The following is an 18,774-nucleotide window of genomic DNA, read 5'->3' on the forward strand; positions in this document are numbered from 1 at the left end:
AAGCACTAAACAGCCTCGGTCCAGTAGACCTGAAGGAGCGTCTCCACCCCCATCGTTCAGCCTGGACGCTGAGATCCAGCGCCGAGGGCCTTCTGGCGGTTCCCTCATTGCGAGAAGTGAGGCTACAGGGAACCAGACAGAGGGCCTTCTCAGTGGTGGCACCCGCCCTGTGGAACACCCTCCCTTCAGATGTCAAGGAAATAAGCAGCTATCCTATCTTTAAAAGACATCTGAAGGCAGGCCTGTTTAGGGATGTTTTTAATATTTAACGCTGTACTGTTTTTAACAGTTGATTGGGAGCTGCCCAGAATGGCTGGGGAAACTCATCCAGATGGGCGGGGTATAAATAATAAATTATTATTATTATTATAAAACATTTCTCTCTCTCTACTTTCTCCATGCTGCGCATCATTTTTATAAATATCTGTCATGGCGCCTCTTGTTCTGACAGGCTTGGGCCAGCTCAGCTGGCCATAGCTGTGCTCCTTCCTGGTTGGGGTTTGGATCTGGTGTAAGTTAACTTATGCTTCTTGCATACAGGGTTGCTGTGATGGTCCAATTTTGTCTTCAGAAGGCTTTTCCATCATGTTGTAGCCTTTGAGATAGGGAGGGAGGGAGGAGAGAGAGAGAGAGAGAGAGAGAGAGAGAGAGAGAGAGGCATTAGAGGACGTCCCTGTCCATATATTCTGAGCAGATTTTTCCTTTGGCTTGCAGCTTCTGTGGTCAGATGGGGACTCTCAGAAGCCTACTTGCTAGAAACCTCAACTCATCTGGAGGAAAAGAGACCCGTGCTCCAGCTCAGCCTCATTAACTGTCCTTGTTTTGAACTGGGTGCCAGATCAGCCAATTAAAATCTCTTCACATGCACACTATATATACCAGTTCAGAGCATCAAACCCGAGAACCCTGCAATGAATTCCTTGGATCATCAGCATGTCACTGCCTCGTGGCTCCCAAACCCTCAGTGACCCAGTTGTTTTCCTAGCCCCACAAATCCCTCCTGCAAGTACCCAAGTCCAGGGCCGGCCCAAGACCTTTTGGCACCTGAGGCGAACCACAAAATGGTGCCCCCTCCCCAACAGGGAAGAAGAGGCGAGTGGAGATTTACTTCAGGAAGAAGGAGGGGACTGAATATCGACATTGGAGTCGACTGCCCCTGTGGATTCTGCCACCTGAGGCAGTTGCCTCACCTTGCCTCATGGGTGGGCCGGCCCAAGTCCCTCTTGTTTGTGTTACTTATCAGTTCATCAATTTCTGTTTTCAGCCCGAACATGCTTTCAAAGCATAGGCTTCCACACAGAGGGAGGTGAATCTCAATCTCCAGATTGCCAGATTTAAAAAGAGTAAATTTCTAGCTTTTGAAGAACTGAGATATGAGGCAAAATGTACAGGCACTAGTCTCCTCTCTCTTTTTGTGAGAAACTAGCTGGGCTTTCCTGGGATCTAAGCTCAAGCTTTCTCCCAGTGTAGGTAGGTTTGAATGTGTGGGGGTGGGGCAGGGTCGGATTTAGGTTTGATGAGGCCCTAAGCTCCTGACGCGGGTGGCGCTGTGGGTAAAAGCCTCAGCGCCTAGGGCTTGCCGATCGAAAGGTCAGCGGTTCACATCCCCGCGGTGGGGTGCGCTCCCGTCGTTCGGTCCCAGCGCCTGTCAACCTAGCAGTTCAAAAGCACCCCGGGTGCAAGTAGATAAATAGGGACCGCTTACTAGCGGGAAGGTAAACGGCGTTTCCGTGTGCTGTGCTGGCTCGCCAGAGCAGCGATGTCACACTGGCCATGTGACCCGGAAGTGTCTCTGGACAGCGCTGGCCCCCGGCCTCTTGAGTGAGATGGGCACACAACCCTAGAGTCTGTCAAGACTAGCCCGTACGGGCAGGGGTACCTTTACCTTTAAGCTCCTGAAGGTAATGGGGCCCTTTATATGTCCAGCTGTCCTTTGCCAACAACAATTGTCACTGTTTTTTGTGTTGAATATTTGCTGTATGGTAGTTGATGGACCTCATAGGTATCTAAAGTCATTTGCCCATGTTGCCCTGCAAACAGTCCATGCACAATGTAGGCACCCTATATATAGAAATGAGCAAACCAGGGATATTTTAGGGAGCAGGTGAGCAGGCAGGGCCCATGACTCACATCATAGGAGCCTACACAACACTACTCTTCAATTTCCATTTCCATGGAAGAGTAATGAAATTCCCTCTATACAAGATTGGATCCAAAAGCTGACAGAATATGCAGAATTAGATGGTCTATCAGAAAAAAGAAAGAATAAATCAAAGCAGGAATTTGTTTTAAAATGGGAGGTTTTCAAAGAATATTTGAAATATAAATATCGTAATTTAAATTCGGTTGCAGCATTCGAGGGACTTCCGTAATAGTTGCAAGGCAGATATAAGAATTAAGATATATTAAGAAAAGGATTTGCCAACAAAGGTCCGTATAGTTAAAGCCATGGTTTTCCCAGTAGTGATGTATGGAAGTGAGAGCTGGACCATAAAGAAGGCTGATCGCCAAAGAATGGATGCTTTTGAATTATGGTGCTGGAGGAGACTCTTGAGAGTCCCATGGACTGCAAGAAGATCAAACGCATCCATTCTTAAGGAAATCAGCCCTGAGTGCTCACTGGAAGGACAGATCCTGAAGCTGAGGCTCCAAGACTTTGGCCACCTCATGAGAAGAGAAGACTCCCTGGAGAAGACACTGATGCTGGGAAAGATGGAGGGCACAAGGAGAAGGGGGCGAAGGAGGACGAGATGGTTGGATAGTGTTTTCGAGGTTACCAGCATGAGTTTGACCAAACTGCAGGAGGTAGTGGAGGACAGAGGTGCCTGGCGTGCTCTGGTCCATGGGGTCACGAAGAGTCGGACACGACTAAACGACTAAACAACAACAACAACAACAAAGAAAAGTATTAATAATGATAAAAGTGTGTACTGGCAATAAGTTATAAATCAAAATATGGAATAGACGGGAGGTTGGGTCTTTAGTGTTAAGACCAATTTGTGTCTTATTGTTTATTAAGAAAATTCAGTATCTATTGTTATTCCTGTGTGTAATTTGGTATTTGTGTTTTCTTTTTTCTTTTCTTGCTGTATCAATAAAAAATAAAAAAGGAGCCCACACAACACAAAACACTGTTGCTGTATGTAGGTTTTATTTTATTTGTTTTTTATCTTATATTTTGGAAATGTACATCCAGGTTTATTTCCTTTAATTTCTTTGGGGGGGGGCCCAAGCGAGTGGGGCCCTAAGCAATAGCTTATACGTAAATCCGGCACTGGGATAGGGGTTGGGAGGGTGCTACCTAGGGAATCATAGAATCATAGACTTCTAGAGATGGCTGGGACTCTAAAGGTCTTCTAGTCCTACCCTCTGAAATGTAGGAATCACAGCGAAAGCATCCCTAACAAATGACCCTCCAACCTCTGCTTAAAAACTCAAATGAAGGGGAGTCCACCACCTTCTGAGGGAGTCCGTTCCCCTGTCGAACAACCGTTAGCATCAGAGAGTTGTTCCTGATGTTTAATGGTGGCTGGGAGTGGCCGCCGAGACCATATAACACCGGTCTTGAAAGACCTACATTGGCTCCCAGTATGTTTCCGAGCACAATTCAAAGTGCTGCTGCTGACCTTTAAAGCCCTAAATGGCCTCAAAGGCCCAGTATACCTGAAGGAGCGTCTCCACCCCCATCGTTCTGCCCAGACACTGAGGTCCAGCTCCTGCGAGAAGCCAAGTTACAGGGAACCAGGCAGAGGGCCTTCTCGGTGGTGGCACCCGCCCTGTGGAATGCCCTCCCACCAGATGTCAAAGAGAACAACAACTACCAGACTTTTAGAAGACATCTGAAGGCAGCCCTGTTTAGGGAAGCTTTTAATGTTTAATAGGTTATTGTACAGTGGTACCTCAGGTTAAGTACTTTATTCATTCCAGAGGTCCGTACTTAACCTGAAGCTGTTCTTAACCTGAAGCAACACTTTAGCTAATGGGGCCTCCTGCTGCTGCCGCGCCCCCGGAGCACGATTTCTGTTCTCATCCTGAAGCAAAGATCTTAACCTGAAGCACTATTTCTGGGTTAGCGGAGTCTGTAACCTGAAGCATATGTAACCTGAAGCGTCTGTAACCTGAGGTACCACTGTATTTTAATATTCTGTTGAAAGCTGCCCAGAGTGGCTGGGGAAACCCAGCCAGATGGGCGGGGTATAAATTATATATTATTATTATTATTTTTATTTATTTATTTATTTATTTATTTATTTATTTATTTATTTATTACCTCCTTTCCTGTCATTTGAATCCATTGGTAGTCATCACGGTCTCTCTGTGTCTCTCCTGCAGGTACTTCCTGGTCTGGTCCCTTTGTGCCTTCCACCTCGTCAAAGCAGACACCATTGAACTGACCGACATGTTTGGGGAGATCCAGTCTCCAAATTATCCAGACTCCTACCCCAGTGATTCGGAAGTGACTTGGAACATATCGGTGCCGGACGGCTTTCGGGTCAAGCTCTATTTCATGCATTTTGATCTCGAATCGTCCTACCTTTGCGAATATGACTTTGTGAAGGTGAGCAACATTGGCTCTTGTTCATTCATTTCATAAAAATTGTACACCACTGAATTGCATAAAAAAAAAAGAGGAGGAGGAGGAAGCTTCCAAGTGGTTTGCAAGAAAGCTAAAACAATAAGTAAGAATCATTGACAACAATAATTTAAGGTATTGGGAAAGTTAAAATAACAACGGGCGAAAACTGGATTAAAACTCACATCAACAGTCTAATAATCTGGGTAAGGCATGTGCCAAAAAGAGTACAGCGAAGGCTCCTTTCTGATATCAAGTGGCAGGGAGTTCCAAAGTGTAGCTGCTGTCACACTAAATGATTGAGTAGCAGTTGGTCTTGGCTGGGGATGAGTAGGTTCACCCAACCTCACATTCCATGCCTCTTTTCTTGCTTCGAAATTTCACTCTGCATTGCTGAACCGTTCTCTTTAATTCCCATTTAACTAGGAAATAATGCACAGATTATTCCAGAGTTAAATGATATATTGTTTGCCACACGCATTCATTTCTTTGCACCTCTTCCTCTGCTATGTTTCCATGTTGCCTGTGAACTCTTGACGTTTGCGTTTTCCAAAACACTGAAAAAATAGGCACCTGCATGCCTGTATCAGTGTAAATCTTCTTTAGCCCTGTTTGTATTCCAGCTGCTGAGATTCACAAGTAGCGAGAGCACTGCTCCCATTGACATAAGCAGTTGTGCTCCAAAACATCTGGCTAGGGGAGGATGGTCTATGGTCCGGCAGAGATTTTATCTGCAGGTTTCAACCAGACCTTTGGTTGATTGTCATCCAAGGCCCTTTTAAAATGCATTTGAGGAGGTTATTGGTGTTAGAATTCCTGCTCCATGATTGCAGTCATGGGATTGTTGTCTTTCACATGACGGTGTATGTTTTGACTCCACAGAGTGGGAAGTGACGGAGACAGGATGTTTGTGTTCCTGTGTTCCGTGAAGTGGGACTATTGTCCTTTGTTCTTTTTCCTCTTTGCTCTCTGATGCTAGAGAGAGAGGGAGCCATGTTGCAGTGCTCCGTGTGTGTTTATATGTAAATAAAGTAGATTAGCCAAAATGCTGAGTTGCTGAGGTCTGTTACACATGATGCACAAACTCTGTGGATCCCTAAGTGTGCCGGTGTCGGTTGGCATCGGTTGCTGTGATGTTCGGGCAGAAGAAAGGTTTTGAAGCTCCCGAACGATCAACCAGGAGGGAAGGAACATGCCAGTCGGGTATGTGTCTCTGCCAGGGTCCTACTCGAGTGTAGGCTGAGCTCCTGACAATTGGAAGGTTTCTGTTTTTATTTTGTGTTTTTATGTTGTAATTTGTATCCTGAGGCCTGCAGGTATAGGGCGGCATACAAATTTAACAGCAACAACAACAACACATATAAAGTGTTCCTGAATATCTGTCAGGCACCACCAAGAGGCTGTTAGTCCCTGATAGGCAACCAGTTCCCCATCCCCGAGGGAGACTCAGTGGGGAAAAGGGGCAGGGAGGGTGACTTGCCCAAATCTGAAGCCATCTTTGCCCACCATCCCACGACAGAGAGAGAAAAAGCGAGTGTGTGTCTGAAGCTAGGGATAAGGACCCTTTGCCCTCTACATCCTCTCTCAGTTCCTATTTACGTGACATTTGTTTTCCTTCGTTCCATTTAAAACACATTCTGTCATCGTTCTGGCTCATCCAGGATAAAAGACATCTCTGGAATCTCCATTCACGCCAGCTCACTCCCTTGCGCAACGCTCTCAGACGTAATAATTGCTTGCAGCGGTTTGGGATTTAAGCGCGCCGTTCCGTGGAGGCTGTCAAGTAACGTTGAGGACATTAGGAGCAGCCCGACAGGATGGGACCAGGGATCCTTCTGGCCCCAGTATCCTGTTTGCAACTGGGGAGAGGCCCCCAACCCAGAAGCCCACAAGTAGTGCAGATAAAAGAAAGGACTCGTTCGTGCAGTTCACGATTAAACGGTGGAACTCCCTGCCACAGGAGGCAGTGATGTTGTTTAGTTGTTTAGTTGTTTAGTCGTTTAGTCATGTCCGACTCTTCGTGACCCCCTGGACCAGAGCACGCCAGGCACTCCTGTCTTCCACTGCCTCCCGCAGTTTGGTCAAACTCATGCTGGTAGCTTCGAGAACACTGTCCAACCATCTCGTCCTCTGTCGTCCCCTTCTCCTTGTGCCCTCCATCTTTCCCAACATCAGGGTCTTTTCCAGGGAGTCTTCTCTTCTCATGAGGTGGCCAAAGTCGTGGAGCCTCAGCTTCAGGATCTGTCCTTCCAGTGAGCACTCAGGGCTGATTTCCTTCAGAATGGAGAGGTTGGATCTTCTTGCAGTCCATGGGACTCTCAAGAGTCTCCTCCAGCACCAGAATTCAAAAGCATCCATTCTTCGGCAATCAGCCTTCTTTATGGTCCAGCTCTCACTTCCATACATCACTACTGGGAAAACCATGGCTTTAACTAGTATACAGACCTATATGGAGGCAGTGATAGATGTCTTTAAAAGAGGATTAGACAGATTCATGGAGGAAAGGGCTATTGTGGCTCTTCTCTGCTCCCACCAGTGATTCTGAATACCAGTTGCTGGAAACCACAGAAGGGGAGAGGGCTCTTGTACTCATGTTCTGCTCACTGGTTTCCCATAACAGGCATCTGGTTGGCCTCTGTAAGAAAAAAGATGCTGGATAATAATAATAATAATAATAAAATTTATTTATACCCCGCCTTCCCCAGCCAGAGCCGGGCTCAGGGTGGCTAACATCAATAAAATTTCAGTAAAAACATAATAAGAAGGTGGGGAAAAGAGAAAGAAAACAATTTAAAATACAGGTTAAAATGCAATTTAAAATACAGCCGCAATTTAAAAGTCAAAACCATAAGGGGAGGGAAACAGAAGGGTCAGACCGAGTCCAAACCAAAGGCCAGGCGGAACAGCAGGGCCCTAGTCTCTTGGGACAGAGCGTTCCACCAAGTCAGGGCCAGTACTAAAAGGCCCTGACCCTAGTTGAGACCAGCCTAGCCACCTTGCGACCTGGGACCTCCAAAATGTTGTCATTTGTGGACCTTAAGGTCCTCAGCGGGGCATACCAGGAGAGACTAGATGGACTATTGGCCCTTTTCTATGTCCTTATATTCTTGCAGTCCAAACAATCTGGAGGGCGTCTGTTTGGGACTCGTGATGTATTCTGTGGCCTGAATTTCAGGGATCCCATGGGAGGTTTCCAGAGCTCCTTGGGCGAAAATCAAAAAGGAGGAGGAGTTTACAAAGTGTTAAAAAGTTTGAAAAACATTGCCAGGAGCACTGGAGTGTGAGATGTTGGCGACTACTGCCTTGCAGATGTCTGTGTGATTCCACCTGCTTGAAGCTCTGCTTCCCAAAATAATTAAAAACGGAGAGGGGGGTGGGTCCTGCTTTGAGTTTCTCTGGCTTTTTCTCTCCTTGCTAACAGCTGCATGCCCTTCCTGCTTACGCTCCTTTTCTTCCTCTGCATCTTCTCCAAATGCAAAGTTCAGAGCCTTATGGTAAAAAAATATATATGCATGAATATACCGTATTTTTCGCTCTATAAGACACACTTTTTCCCTCCTAAAAAGGAAGGGGAAATGTGTGTGTGTCTTATGGAGCGAATGCAGGCTGCGCGGCTAAGCCAGAAGCCAGAACAGGGAGAGGGAGCACTGTGCAGCGATCCTTCTTGCTGTTCTGGCTTCTGGGATAGCCATGTGAATCCTCTTCAGGGCAGGGGGAGCCTTCCTCCCGCTGCCCTGAAGAGGCTTTGCGTTGCTTTCGCTGAAGCCAGAACAGCAAGAGGGATCGCTGTGCAACGATCCCTCTTGCTGTTCTGGCTTCTGGGATTCAGAATTTTTTTTTCATGTTTTCCTCCCCCAAAAACTAGGTGCGGTCTTATGGTCTGGTACGTCTTAAAGGTAAAGGTAAAGGTAAAGGGACCCCTGACCATTAGGTCCAGTCATGACCGACTCTGGGGTTGCGGCGCTCATCTCGCTCTGAGGGAGCCGGCGTACAGCTTCCGGGTCATGTGGCCAGCATGACTAAGCCGCTTCTGGCGAACCAGAGCAGCGCACGGAAACACTGTTTACCTTCCCGCTGGAGCGGTACCAAGTTATCTACTTGCACTTTGACGTGCTGTCGAACTGCTAGGTTAGCAGGAGCAGGGACCGAGCAACGGGAGCTCACCCCGTCGCAGGGATTCAATCCGCCGACCTTCTGATTGGCTAGTCCTAGGCTCTGTGGTTTAACACACAGCGCCACCTGTGTCCCCTGGTGCATCTTATGGAGTGAAAAATACAGTAAATAGATCATTTGGTATTGCTGCTGCCGTTTTTTTTGTTTTTTTAATGTGATGGAGGTGTAAAGAAGAAAATGTTGGAACCTGCCCAGGTTGGGGAGATGACTTATCTCCGCCAATATCACTGTGTATGATTCAGACCTATCACGGGTATGACCAACTTTTCTGGGTGGGAGGTTCCCCAGAGAAACTCAGATCCCACGTCTGTTGCTAAATAGCTGCTATCAGGCTGACATAAAGAGTCTTGCTGCCATCCATCAGTTGGGGAACTGTAAAGTTCTTTTTTGCCAAGTGCTTGTGGGCTGAGGAAGGGGCAATCCATGCAGCTGTTTCGATGGTGACTCGCAAAGAATAGTACACACAGCGCTTTTTCAAACACCAAAGTAATTTATGGGTAGTACACGATGTGATCTGTTCATCACACATGCATGCAAACACAAGCATGGGCAGCTGTCATGATAGAACCCAGGGAATAGGACCATTGGGGATCAAACTGTATAATATATACCGTACTTTTCCGTGTATAACATGTCCTCATGTATAACACACCTCCAGAGTTGTGGAGCTTTTTGCGGGGAGGCTGGCCCTAAGTATACAGTCATACCTCAGGTTGCGAACGTGATCCATGCGGGAGGCATGTTCACAACCCACAGCGTTGGCAACCCTCAGTGCTGCATCTGCACATGCGCGTGACGCGATTCGGCGCTTTTGTGCATGCGGGTGGTGTCATTCTGTGCTTTTGCACATGCGCAAGCGCCCAAACCCAGAAATAACCCATTCTGGTACTTCCGGGTTCAGCACAGTCCACAACCCGAAACCGCGCAACCGCAGCATTCGTAACCCGAGGTATGACTGTACACAGAAAATCTAGAAGGAATTTGATGCAGGACTTTAGGGAGCACCCTTGACCTCCTCCTCTGTTTGAAGGCTGCTCAGGATACAAACTAGAAACCATAAGACTGTCAGGCAGGCCACACCAGGAGCAGGTTTGAATGACGCATGGATCACGGAACTGGTCCGTCGCAATACATGGCCTGAGGTTGCATCAGTCGTCTTCCCAGGTGGACCACGTAACTCTGTGAGGTCCATTCCTAGCTGAATGGATGTGAGAGGAAGGGAAGGTGCCTGCTATCTTACTAATCATTTTCCAGAAGGAAATTGTCCAGTTGCAGAGAGCTTCTAAGATGGCAGGAACTATGTCTGCCCAAACTCTCCCATCTATTGCAAATATTAGTTACGTTATTCGTTTCCTCTACATTTCTGCAACCATCTGCAATTTCTTTTTTAACTGTCTTGAAAATTCACAGCTGTTTTAACAAGAATTTCTCCTGCTAAACACAATTTTGCAAGCCGTTTCACCTGACACAAGACATTCTTGTATGTAATTTTGATGTAATATTCATTTCTAGGCCCAGTTCCTCCTAGTATATGCTTTGGTGTGCATTTTGGTTCATATGTTTTTGTACATCAGAGAAGTGTGTATTTCTAAAGATTGTGTGTTTTGGTGCATATATCGGTTTGAGAATTGTGTAGTTTCTCATGAAAATGCAAACGAAATTAAAATTACCCTCCATCCCTAGCTGGGTGCAGAAACTTTGGGGGTGGGAGAGGAACCACTGAGAGTACCCCAGGGGTTAACTGATGGGGGCAGGCTATTTTTGGAGAGAAGTGAGTCAGAGCTGACAACCAGTTTAACATCAAACACCCGCTTAGCAGACATCTCCCAGCCTCTGTAGGATTGTGGGGCTTCTGTTATGCAGCAGGAATTGCAGAGTTGTTTTGCATTTTTCAAGTCAGCAGGAATCCCAGCTTGTTAAAAAGGTCCAGACCCAGAAACGGGTGTGAAAGGGATTTGCATCCCCTTCGCCCAAGCTGTTTTCAAAAATCTGAACAAGGATCAAAGCATCAATGATGATTTTTTACGCTTGTAAGTTTAATCTTGGCCTGGCAATTGCATTTGCTCAGAAGCCACTAGAAACTAGAGTCACTGGGGCAAGGGCGCTGTGGCCAGATTCACACAGTAACCCTGCTGGAAAGAGCCTGGTGGCAAGAGCGATAGCTGTTAACACCCTAGAGGTCCCGGTCCCTAAGGAAGTTAGATTAGATTCAACCAGAGCCAGGGCCTTTTCAACACTGGCTCCGGCCTGGTGGAACGCTCTGCCTCATGAGACCAGGGCCCTGCGGGATCTGATTTCTTTCCGCAGGGCCTGTAAGACAGAGTTGTTCCGCCTGGCCTTTGGATTGGAATCAGTTTGATTCCCTCCCCCTCTTTCTTTTTCCTTTCTCCTCCTGTGATGAGGCTGTATTTTAATGTTTCAATATTTTAATGTTGCCTTTTAATCTTGTTTCTAAGTTGCATTCATTCAACTTGTTTTTATTATTGCTTGTTAGCTGCCCTGAGCCCAGCCTTGGCTGGGCGGGGTATAAATAAAAATTGTTATTGTTATTATTATTATTATTATTATTATTATTATTATTATTATTATTATTAATGTCAGGCTCTATTAAAGAGACTATCATCACACACACACCAAATTACTCATTTATTATTTTATAAGAAGTACTAAAGGACGCGGGTGGTGCTGTGGTCTAAACCACTGAGCCTCTTGGGCTTGACGATCAGAAGGTCGGCAGTTCGAATCCCCGCGACAGGGTGAGCTTGCGTTCCTCGATCCCAGCTCCTGCCAACCTAGCAGTTCAAAAGCACACCAAAAAAGTGCAAGTAGATAAATAGGTACCGCTCCAGTGGAAAGGTAAACAGCGTTTCCGTTTGCTGCTCTGGTTTCGGTGTTCCATTGCGCCAGAAGCAGCTCAGTCATGCTGGCCACATGACCCAGAAAAACTGTCTGCGGACAAACGCCAGCTCCCTCAGCCAGTAAAGCGAGATGAGCACCACAACCCCAGAACCGTCTGCGACCGGACTTAACTGTCAGGGGTCCTTTACCTTTTAAAAGTATTAAATGTATTTATATCCCGCCTTCCTTCCCAAGCTGGGATTCAACATTTTAAAACTTCATAAAATACAAAGTAATAAAAACAAACCCGTTGGAAACAATAATTAAAATACACCAGAACACATTTAGAACCGACAATTAAAATACGATTTGCCCTGACAACAGCCTGGTGGTGATTAACATTGTCTGCACCTCAGCTTCCAAAGGCCCATCTGAACAGGAAAGTCTCAGCCTGTTGACAGAAGGATAACAGGGAGGGAGCCAGGCTATCCTCCCTTGGGAGGGAGTCCCACCATCTGGGAGCAGCCACAGAAAAGGCCCTGTGTCATGTGACCACCATCTATGCCTCTGATGTTGATGGGATGGAGAGAAGGGGCTCACCTGAGGATTTTCGGCTTCCATTGGAGAGGAGGTGTGAGGGGAAGGGGGAAAGTGTTGCTCCGCCTACTTTTGCTTCTGACCCCGTCCACCACTAGCACAAGACCCTGGAAAGGGAAAGCATTCCTCAGGCTGAAGAAGGCTCTCCGCCTCCGATTTAAGGAGCGGCAACAAGGAGTGGTACATGAATCAGAGAAGCAAGGTTCGTTTTGGTGCAAGGAGGAAAGAACATCTTGAGCTGGCCCCCTGCGTTCCAGGGAAGCAGCTGAGCACAGGCTTGACTCTGGAGGAGCTAAGCCAGCCCCTATTTCCGTGGCTCCTGGCAGCTCCTCAATTGCCACAGGATCAGCGTGTCTTTGGCCAAGGCTTTGCTGCAGCTGCCACAGGGGGCCTGAGCGTTCGCCACTGCTGCCTCCTGCACATTTCTTTGCAAAACCCGTGCAGTTTCGAAACTGCCGTCACAGATCGGGGTTTTGTTTGTCTTCATTCCCAACAGCACCATAGTTAATCCTCCATGTTTTTCTAATTTTGCAGCTATTCTGCCAGCCCAGCAGGCTGTTCCGTGGGGTGTGGCCTGGGCCATCTGTAGCCCTGCGCTTAAATGCAATAATGAAAAAATATGCCTGGGATCTCTAACTCTCCCCAAAGAACAGCTTCGTTTTATGCCTTGAGAATGGAAATATATCTGCATGCTTTGATCACAGAGAAAGTCAACAATCTTTATAAGGACTCACTCCACCCCCACCCCCACCCCCGGATCACCACTGGAAATCCAACACGGTTTCCATTCATGAGAGCTAGAAACTTATTTGTTAAATGAAGGCTAGTGTCCTCTGGAGCAATTCTCTGTCTGTTGAGCACTTTTTAAAAGGGACGCGGGTGGCGCTGTGGGTTAAACCACAGAGCCCAGGGCTTGCCGATCAGAAGGTCAGCGGTTCGAATCGCTGTGACGGGGTGAGCTCCCGTTGCTCGGTCCCTGCTCCTGCCAACCTAGCAGTTCGAAAGCACGTCAAAGTGCAAGTAGATAAATAGGTACCGCTCCGGCGGGAAGGTAAACAGCATTTCTGTGTGCTGCTCTTGTTCGCCAGAAGTGGCTTAGTCATGCTGGCCACATGACCCGGAAGCCGTACGCCGGTTCCCTCAGCCAATAAAGCAAGATGAGCGCCGCAACCCCAGAGTCGGTCATGACTGGACCTAATGGTCAGGGGCCCCTTTACCTTTACCTGGGCAGGTGAGTTAGAGGAGACATGGTAGATGTTTATAAAATTATACACAGCATGGAGAAAGTGGAAGGTAGATGATTTAGGACAGGGTTGTACACATTCATGGAGGAGGAGAAAAATGTCAGCAGCTACTAGTTAGTAGTTAGTAGAACTGCTTTCACAGTTAGAGGCAGCAAGGCAGATTTCTGTGTCCCTGGGTAGAAAACAGAGCATCCTTGGATGTTCTGATGGGAGGAAACATTGAGAGCGGGGTTTAACTTTCCCTCCTGCACCTAAAGGCAGTGCACTCCTAGGCTGCTTCCAGACAGTTGCTATTTTGTGGTTAGGATTTGGGCACATACCAGCAAATTAAGATTGCACAATTAGAGTAGCTTTGTCACTCTTGCACAACAAAGGCACATCCCGAAATAATCCGAGTTTTTATGGTAACGAAAGTGATGGAAAGTGTGGGATAAGAACATAAGGAGAGGCTGCTGGATCAGGCCAGTGGCTCATCTAGCTAGCTTCTTGTCCTGTGGCCAACTAGATGGCCATTATGTGAAACCAGTGAGCAGGATCCAAGCACAAGAGCTCTCTCCCATCACATGGTTTCCAGCAACTGGGGTTCAGAAGCATCGCTGCCTCCAACTGTGCTGGGCCTGGGGGTAACCAGTGAAATGTGGTCCAGGACTGGTCCCGAATCCAAAGGTTCCGCAAGGAGTCAGTCCGACAGGGCCAAGGCAGGACACAAGGCAGGAAAACAGGCAAGGACAGGTGCAGGATCTCAGGCAGGATCTGGCATACAGCAGTGTTGCTCCAGAACCTGGGGCGGGGTCCGAAAGCCTTTTATCTTTGTCGGGGTAGCGGCCGGTCCTGATCCCCCGGCGACTCACCTCCCTGTTTTGCCCAAAGGCGAGCACTCCTCCTGCGAGTACTCAGGTCTCTCCTTCTCTCAGCTAGACGTCGGTGGGTTACTAGACCCAGGGGCCGCCTCAGCCTCCCCTCACCCAACTGGTAGTGGAGCAGCTGTAAGTGAGGGCCCAGCTGAAGGCAACAACGTCATCCCTGCATCTGGAGCCAGGGCAGGCTCAGGCCCCTGACTCGGCCCAGCTGGGGTTTGTTGCAGGGGAACCTGTGCAGAGTGGGGCTCTTCAGGATCAGGCCCCAGATTGGTTCAGATGATGCCTGAGGCAGAGGATCCGGTACAGACTGAGACTCTTCTGGTTCTGAGTCCGAGCCCTAGACCATCACACCAACTGTGGGGGCAGAGCAGAACCATCATATCTAGCAGCCTTTGACAGCCCCCTCCTCCCCCATGAATGTGCCTATTCCTCTTTCAAAGCCATCTAGGTTGGTGGCCCTCACTGACTCCTGTGGCAGGGAGTTCCGTAGTTTAACTGTGTGTGCGTGAAAGACTTTCCTTTAGCTGTTCCAAATCTTCCAACATTCACCTTCAACCAATCGGCTCGAATTCCCTAATAAATAGGTTGCCCGGAAGCGATCTGCTCTCTGTGCATGCACAGGAGCCAAGAAACTGCAGCTTCAGCTACACACAGAAGGGGGAGACAGGGGGAGGGGGAGGGAGGGGTGGTAATAGAGTGGCCATGTGCCCTATTTTGTAGAGGACGGTCCTCTGTTTGAAGGCCTGAACTGTGGGAGCCTGGCTTTATACATCAAGAAGAAAGGAGTGCAGGAGGGGCCTTGAAGTTGACCCTCAACAGGTGAGATCTCTTAGATGGCAGGCTGAGAAGCCACACATCAGGTGCCTTACTGACAGTTTTGTTCCCAAACACTGGTGAGACCGATTTAATTCATCACAGAATCATAGCTGAGTGGAACCTCCATGTCCAGGAGCAATATATCTCTGAATATCAGTGGCCTAGAGGCAAGAGATGCTCAGCTTTGACCCTAGCAAGTAGCAGATACTCTCAATCTGGCCTTCTTGGTAGTGGCTCCTGCCCTGTGGAACGCCCTCCCACCAGATGTCAAAGAGAACAACAACTACCAGACTTTTAGAAGACAGCCCTCTTTAGGGAAGCTTTTAATGTTTGATGCATTACTGCATTTTAATATTTTGTTGTTAGCCGCCCAGAGTGCGGGGTATAAATATTAAATTATTATTATTATTATTATTATTATTATTATTATTATTATTATTTTATTATTTTATTATCAATGGACTGAAATTGGGGGGGGGGATTCCGACTAAGCGCAAATAAGGGATCGAAAGTGATGTTCAGTGATTGGATAGTTTTAGAAAATTGTTGCTGTTACGTTGTACTGGAGCTCTATCTAAGCAGGCTGGCTGAACTCTTCTGTTCAGTTCTGTTCTGGTCTGTGAATAAACAAGAGCTGTTTGAAGAATCGCTGGGTCGTCTGATATGTTCACCCACAACTTAACAGCCTTCTGTCCTGGATACTTTAGTTGAGATTCCTGCAATTGCAGGGGTTGGTCTGGATGACCCTCAGGGTCCCACCCAGCTCTACAGTTCTATGGGTTAATGAGTTTGTGAGTCCCTGCCTGCCCTCCTGCATCAGAGAACCATTTCTCCTCCGAACCCTGGGCCTTCTCCCCCTCCCAGCCGCCTCGCCAGTCATTCCCCCTTCCCCAAAGAACCCAGGAGAGACCTCTGACAGTAAACTAAACAGAGGGGTCACGCGGCCTGGTTAATGTGTGCTGCCTCCGCTGAGGACTGTATACTTTTTCATAGATCATTTACATCCCGAGAGCGGCTGGTAATTAAATCTTGGCTGCTTGTTTGGCGGGATTCCCCTCCGGGGTCATTATGTCGACATGTTCACTAGAGAAGATCTGTCCCTGAGGAAGAGCATCAAGAGAGAGAGAGAAATGTGTTGCAAAAAAGCACAGCCCTCTCAAAAAACGGCTGTTTCTCTTGGACACAGGTTTGAAAACAGCCGTGCCAATGTTTCTCCTCGTCGCTGGGCCAGTCTGAGTACAGTGGTACCTCAGGTTAAGTACAGTGGTACCTCGGGTTACATACACTTCAGGTTACATACGCTTCAGTTTACAAACTCTGCTAACCCAGAAATAGTACCTCGGGTTAAGAACTTTGCTTCAGGATGAGAACAGAAATCGCGCGGCGGCAGCGGGAGGCCCCATTAGCTAAAGTGGTGCTTCAGCTTAGGAACAGTTTCAGGTTAAGAATGGACCTCCGGAACAAATTAAGTACTTAACCCAAGGTACCGCTGTACTCTGGGACTGTGAAGTCACATAGAATCAAAGAGTTGTAGCTTCACTCGACGTGCCAGTGGAGGCTGATCCATTGGGATGAATGGAGCTCCCTGCACTTTATAATAAGAATTACTACACTCACGGTTTTAATATCACTTTATTTCAAAGCAAGGAGTTGATTTGATCTTTCATCATCTCAGCTGTTGTTTACCAGCTTCCTACAGATGCCGTTTGAACTAGGCTTAAAGTTACAATATGTACAAACAGGTTTACCCCATATGGGAGATAACCTGGGGACTGCTGGCCTTTTACCAGGTCTGGAAAGGTCACGCCTACCTACTAAAGGTAAAGGGGCCCCTGACCATTAGGTCCAGTCGTGGCCGACTCTGAGGTTGTGGCGCTCATCTCGCTTTATTGGCTGAGGGAGCCGGCGTACAGCTTCCGGGTCATGTGGCCAGCATGACTAAGCCGCTTCTGGCGAACCAGAGCAGCACACGGAAATGCCGTTTACCTTTCCGCTACAGCGGTACCTATTTATCTACTTGCACTTTGACGTGCTTTCGAACTTCTAGCTTGGCAGGAGCAGGGACCGAGCAACGGGAGCTCACCCCATCACAGGGATTCGAACCGCAGACCTTCTGATCAGCAAGTCCTAGGCTCTGTGCTTTAACCCACAGTGCCACCCGCGTCCCTTGCCTACCTACTAGTCACATGCAAAAGAAGGATGCTCCAGCCAGGTGTAACAGAAAGTTCAACTGACTGGACCAACATCCCCTCCATGACCACTCTAGCAAAACAGGTATTGTTGTACTTGACTGCTCTAGTGGATTACATACCACACTTCCTCCCTGCAAATAGTCCAGGGAACAATCCTGCCTGTTAAGTGTCTTCCTCCTCCTTAGTCTCAATGTTTTGCTTTGTAGAGCAGGGAGGAGGAGGATGGAGTCAAAACCAGAGTTTGGCTTTGCCTGCCATCACTTCTGGCTCCACCCACAGTTTGGGCTCCCTGCTTCCCACCCTGCTAGTCCCAATGGGCAGCCACTGTGGGTACCTGATCCTGCCAGGATCCATGCTCAGAGTATCTTCTGCTTGTGTCGCCTAAGATCTGAGCTCCAGGATACCTGGCGGCCAGGGTCTCACATCCTAACTCCAGACTGCATTGCTGTTGTGGTTGTCATCTGTCTGTCTTGAGAGACAATGGAGTACGCCTCTGGGGGTGAAGTCACACTGTTGCATTAGCAGCACCTGGACGGGGTGCAATCCTGGGCAATGTGTCTGGAGGTTCTGGGCTGCCCAGACGACAAGACCCCCCTCTTGGCCTTGATGATGTGGTCCAAAGGAAAGCTAAGCAATACATTTGGCACTTGCTTGACTGGAAGAGTTGCCGGAAGGAGGCGTACAAGGTGCTATCCAGATTTGTACAGTGGTTTGTTGTTGTTGTTGTTTAGTCGTTTAGTCATGTCCGACTTCGTGACCCCCTGGACCAGAGCACGCCAGGCACTCCTGTCTTCCACTGCCTCCCGCAGTTTGGTCAAACTCCTGCTGGCAGCTTCGAGAACAGTGTCCCACCATCTCGTCCTCTGTCATCCCCTTCTCTTTGTGCCCTCCATCTTTGCCAACATCAAGGTCTTTTCCAGGGAGTCTTCTCTTCTCATGAGGTGGCCAAAGTATTGAAGCCTCATCTTCAGGATCTGTCCTTCCAGTGAGCACTCAGGGCTGATTTCCTTCAGAATGGAGAGGTTTGATCTTCTTGCAGTCCATGGGACTCTCAAGAGTCTCCTCCAGCACCATAATTCAAATTAAATACATAATTCAAATACATAATACAGTGGTACCTCGGGTTAAGTACTTAATTCATTCTGGAGATCTTAACCTGAAACTGTTCTTAACCTGAAGCACCACTTTAGCTAATGGGGCCTCCTGCTGCCACCGCACCACCAGAGCACGATTTCTGTTCTCATCCTGAAGCAAAGTTCTTAACCCGAGATACTATTTCTGGGTTAGCGGAGTCTGGAACCTGAAGCATATGTAACCTGAAATGTCTGTAACCCGAGGTACCACTGTATAGCCTTTTCTTCTCCTGAAGATATCCCAAAAGGTAGCAGAGGTTTTGGGGTGGGTGAATCTGTCCATTTTTAGTTTCTTGTCTTGAATTTAGCTCCAAACATTTCCGCATCAGTCTGAGATTTTTTTCTACA

At 47.8% G+C, this 18,774-nt stretch overlaps 1 protein-coding gene across 3 annotated transcripts in view; it reads left to right on the plus strand.

Annotated features, from left to right (window-relative positions):
• MASP1 (MBL associated serine protease 1) overlaps positions 1–18,774 on the plus strand; it is a 106,725-nt gene that overhangs the window by 5,866 nt on the left and 82,085 nt on the right. For all 3 annotated transcript variants that reach the window (XM_028731887.2, XM_028731888.2, XM_028731891.2), the window contains exon 2: positions 4,333–4,558. In XM_028731887.2, the coding sequence (XP_028587720.2) occupies positions 4,333–4,558 (226 nt within the window). The remainder of the gene's footprint in view (positions 1–4,332; positions 4,559–18,774) is intronic.

This window comes from Podarcis muralis, chromosome 6, assembly GCF_964188315.1.
Source record: "Podarcis muralis chromosome 6, rPodMur119.hap1.1, whole genome shotgun sequence".
NCBI classification, from domain to species: domain Eukaryota; kingdom Metazoa; phylum Chordata; class Lepidosauria; order Squamata; family Lacertidae; genus Podarcis; species Podarcis muralis.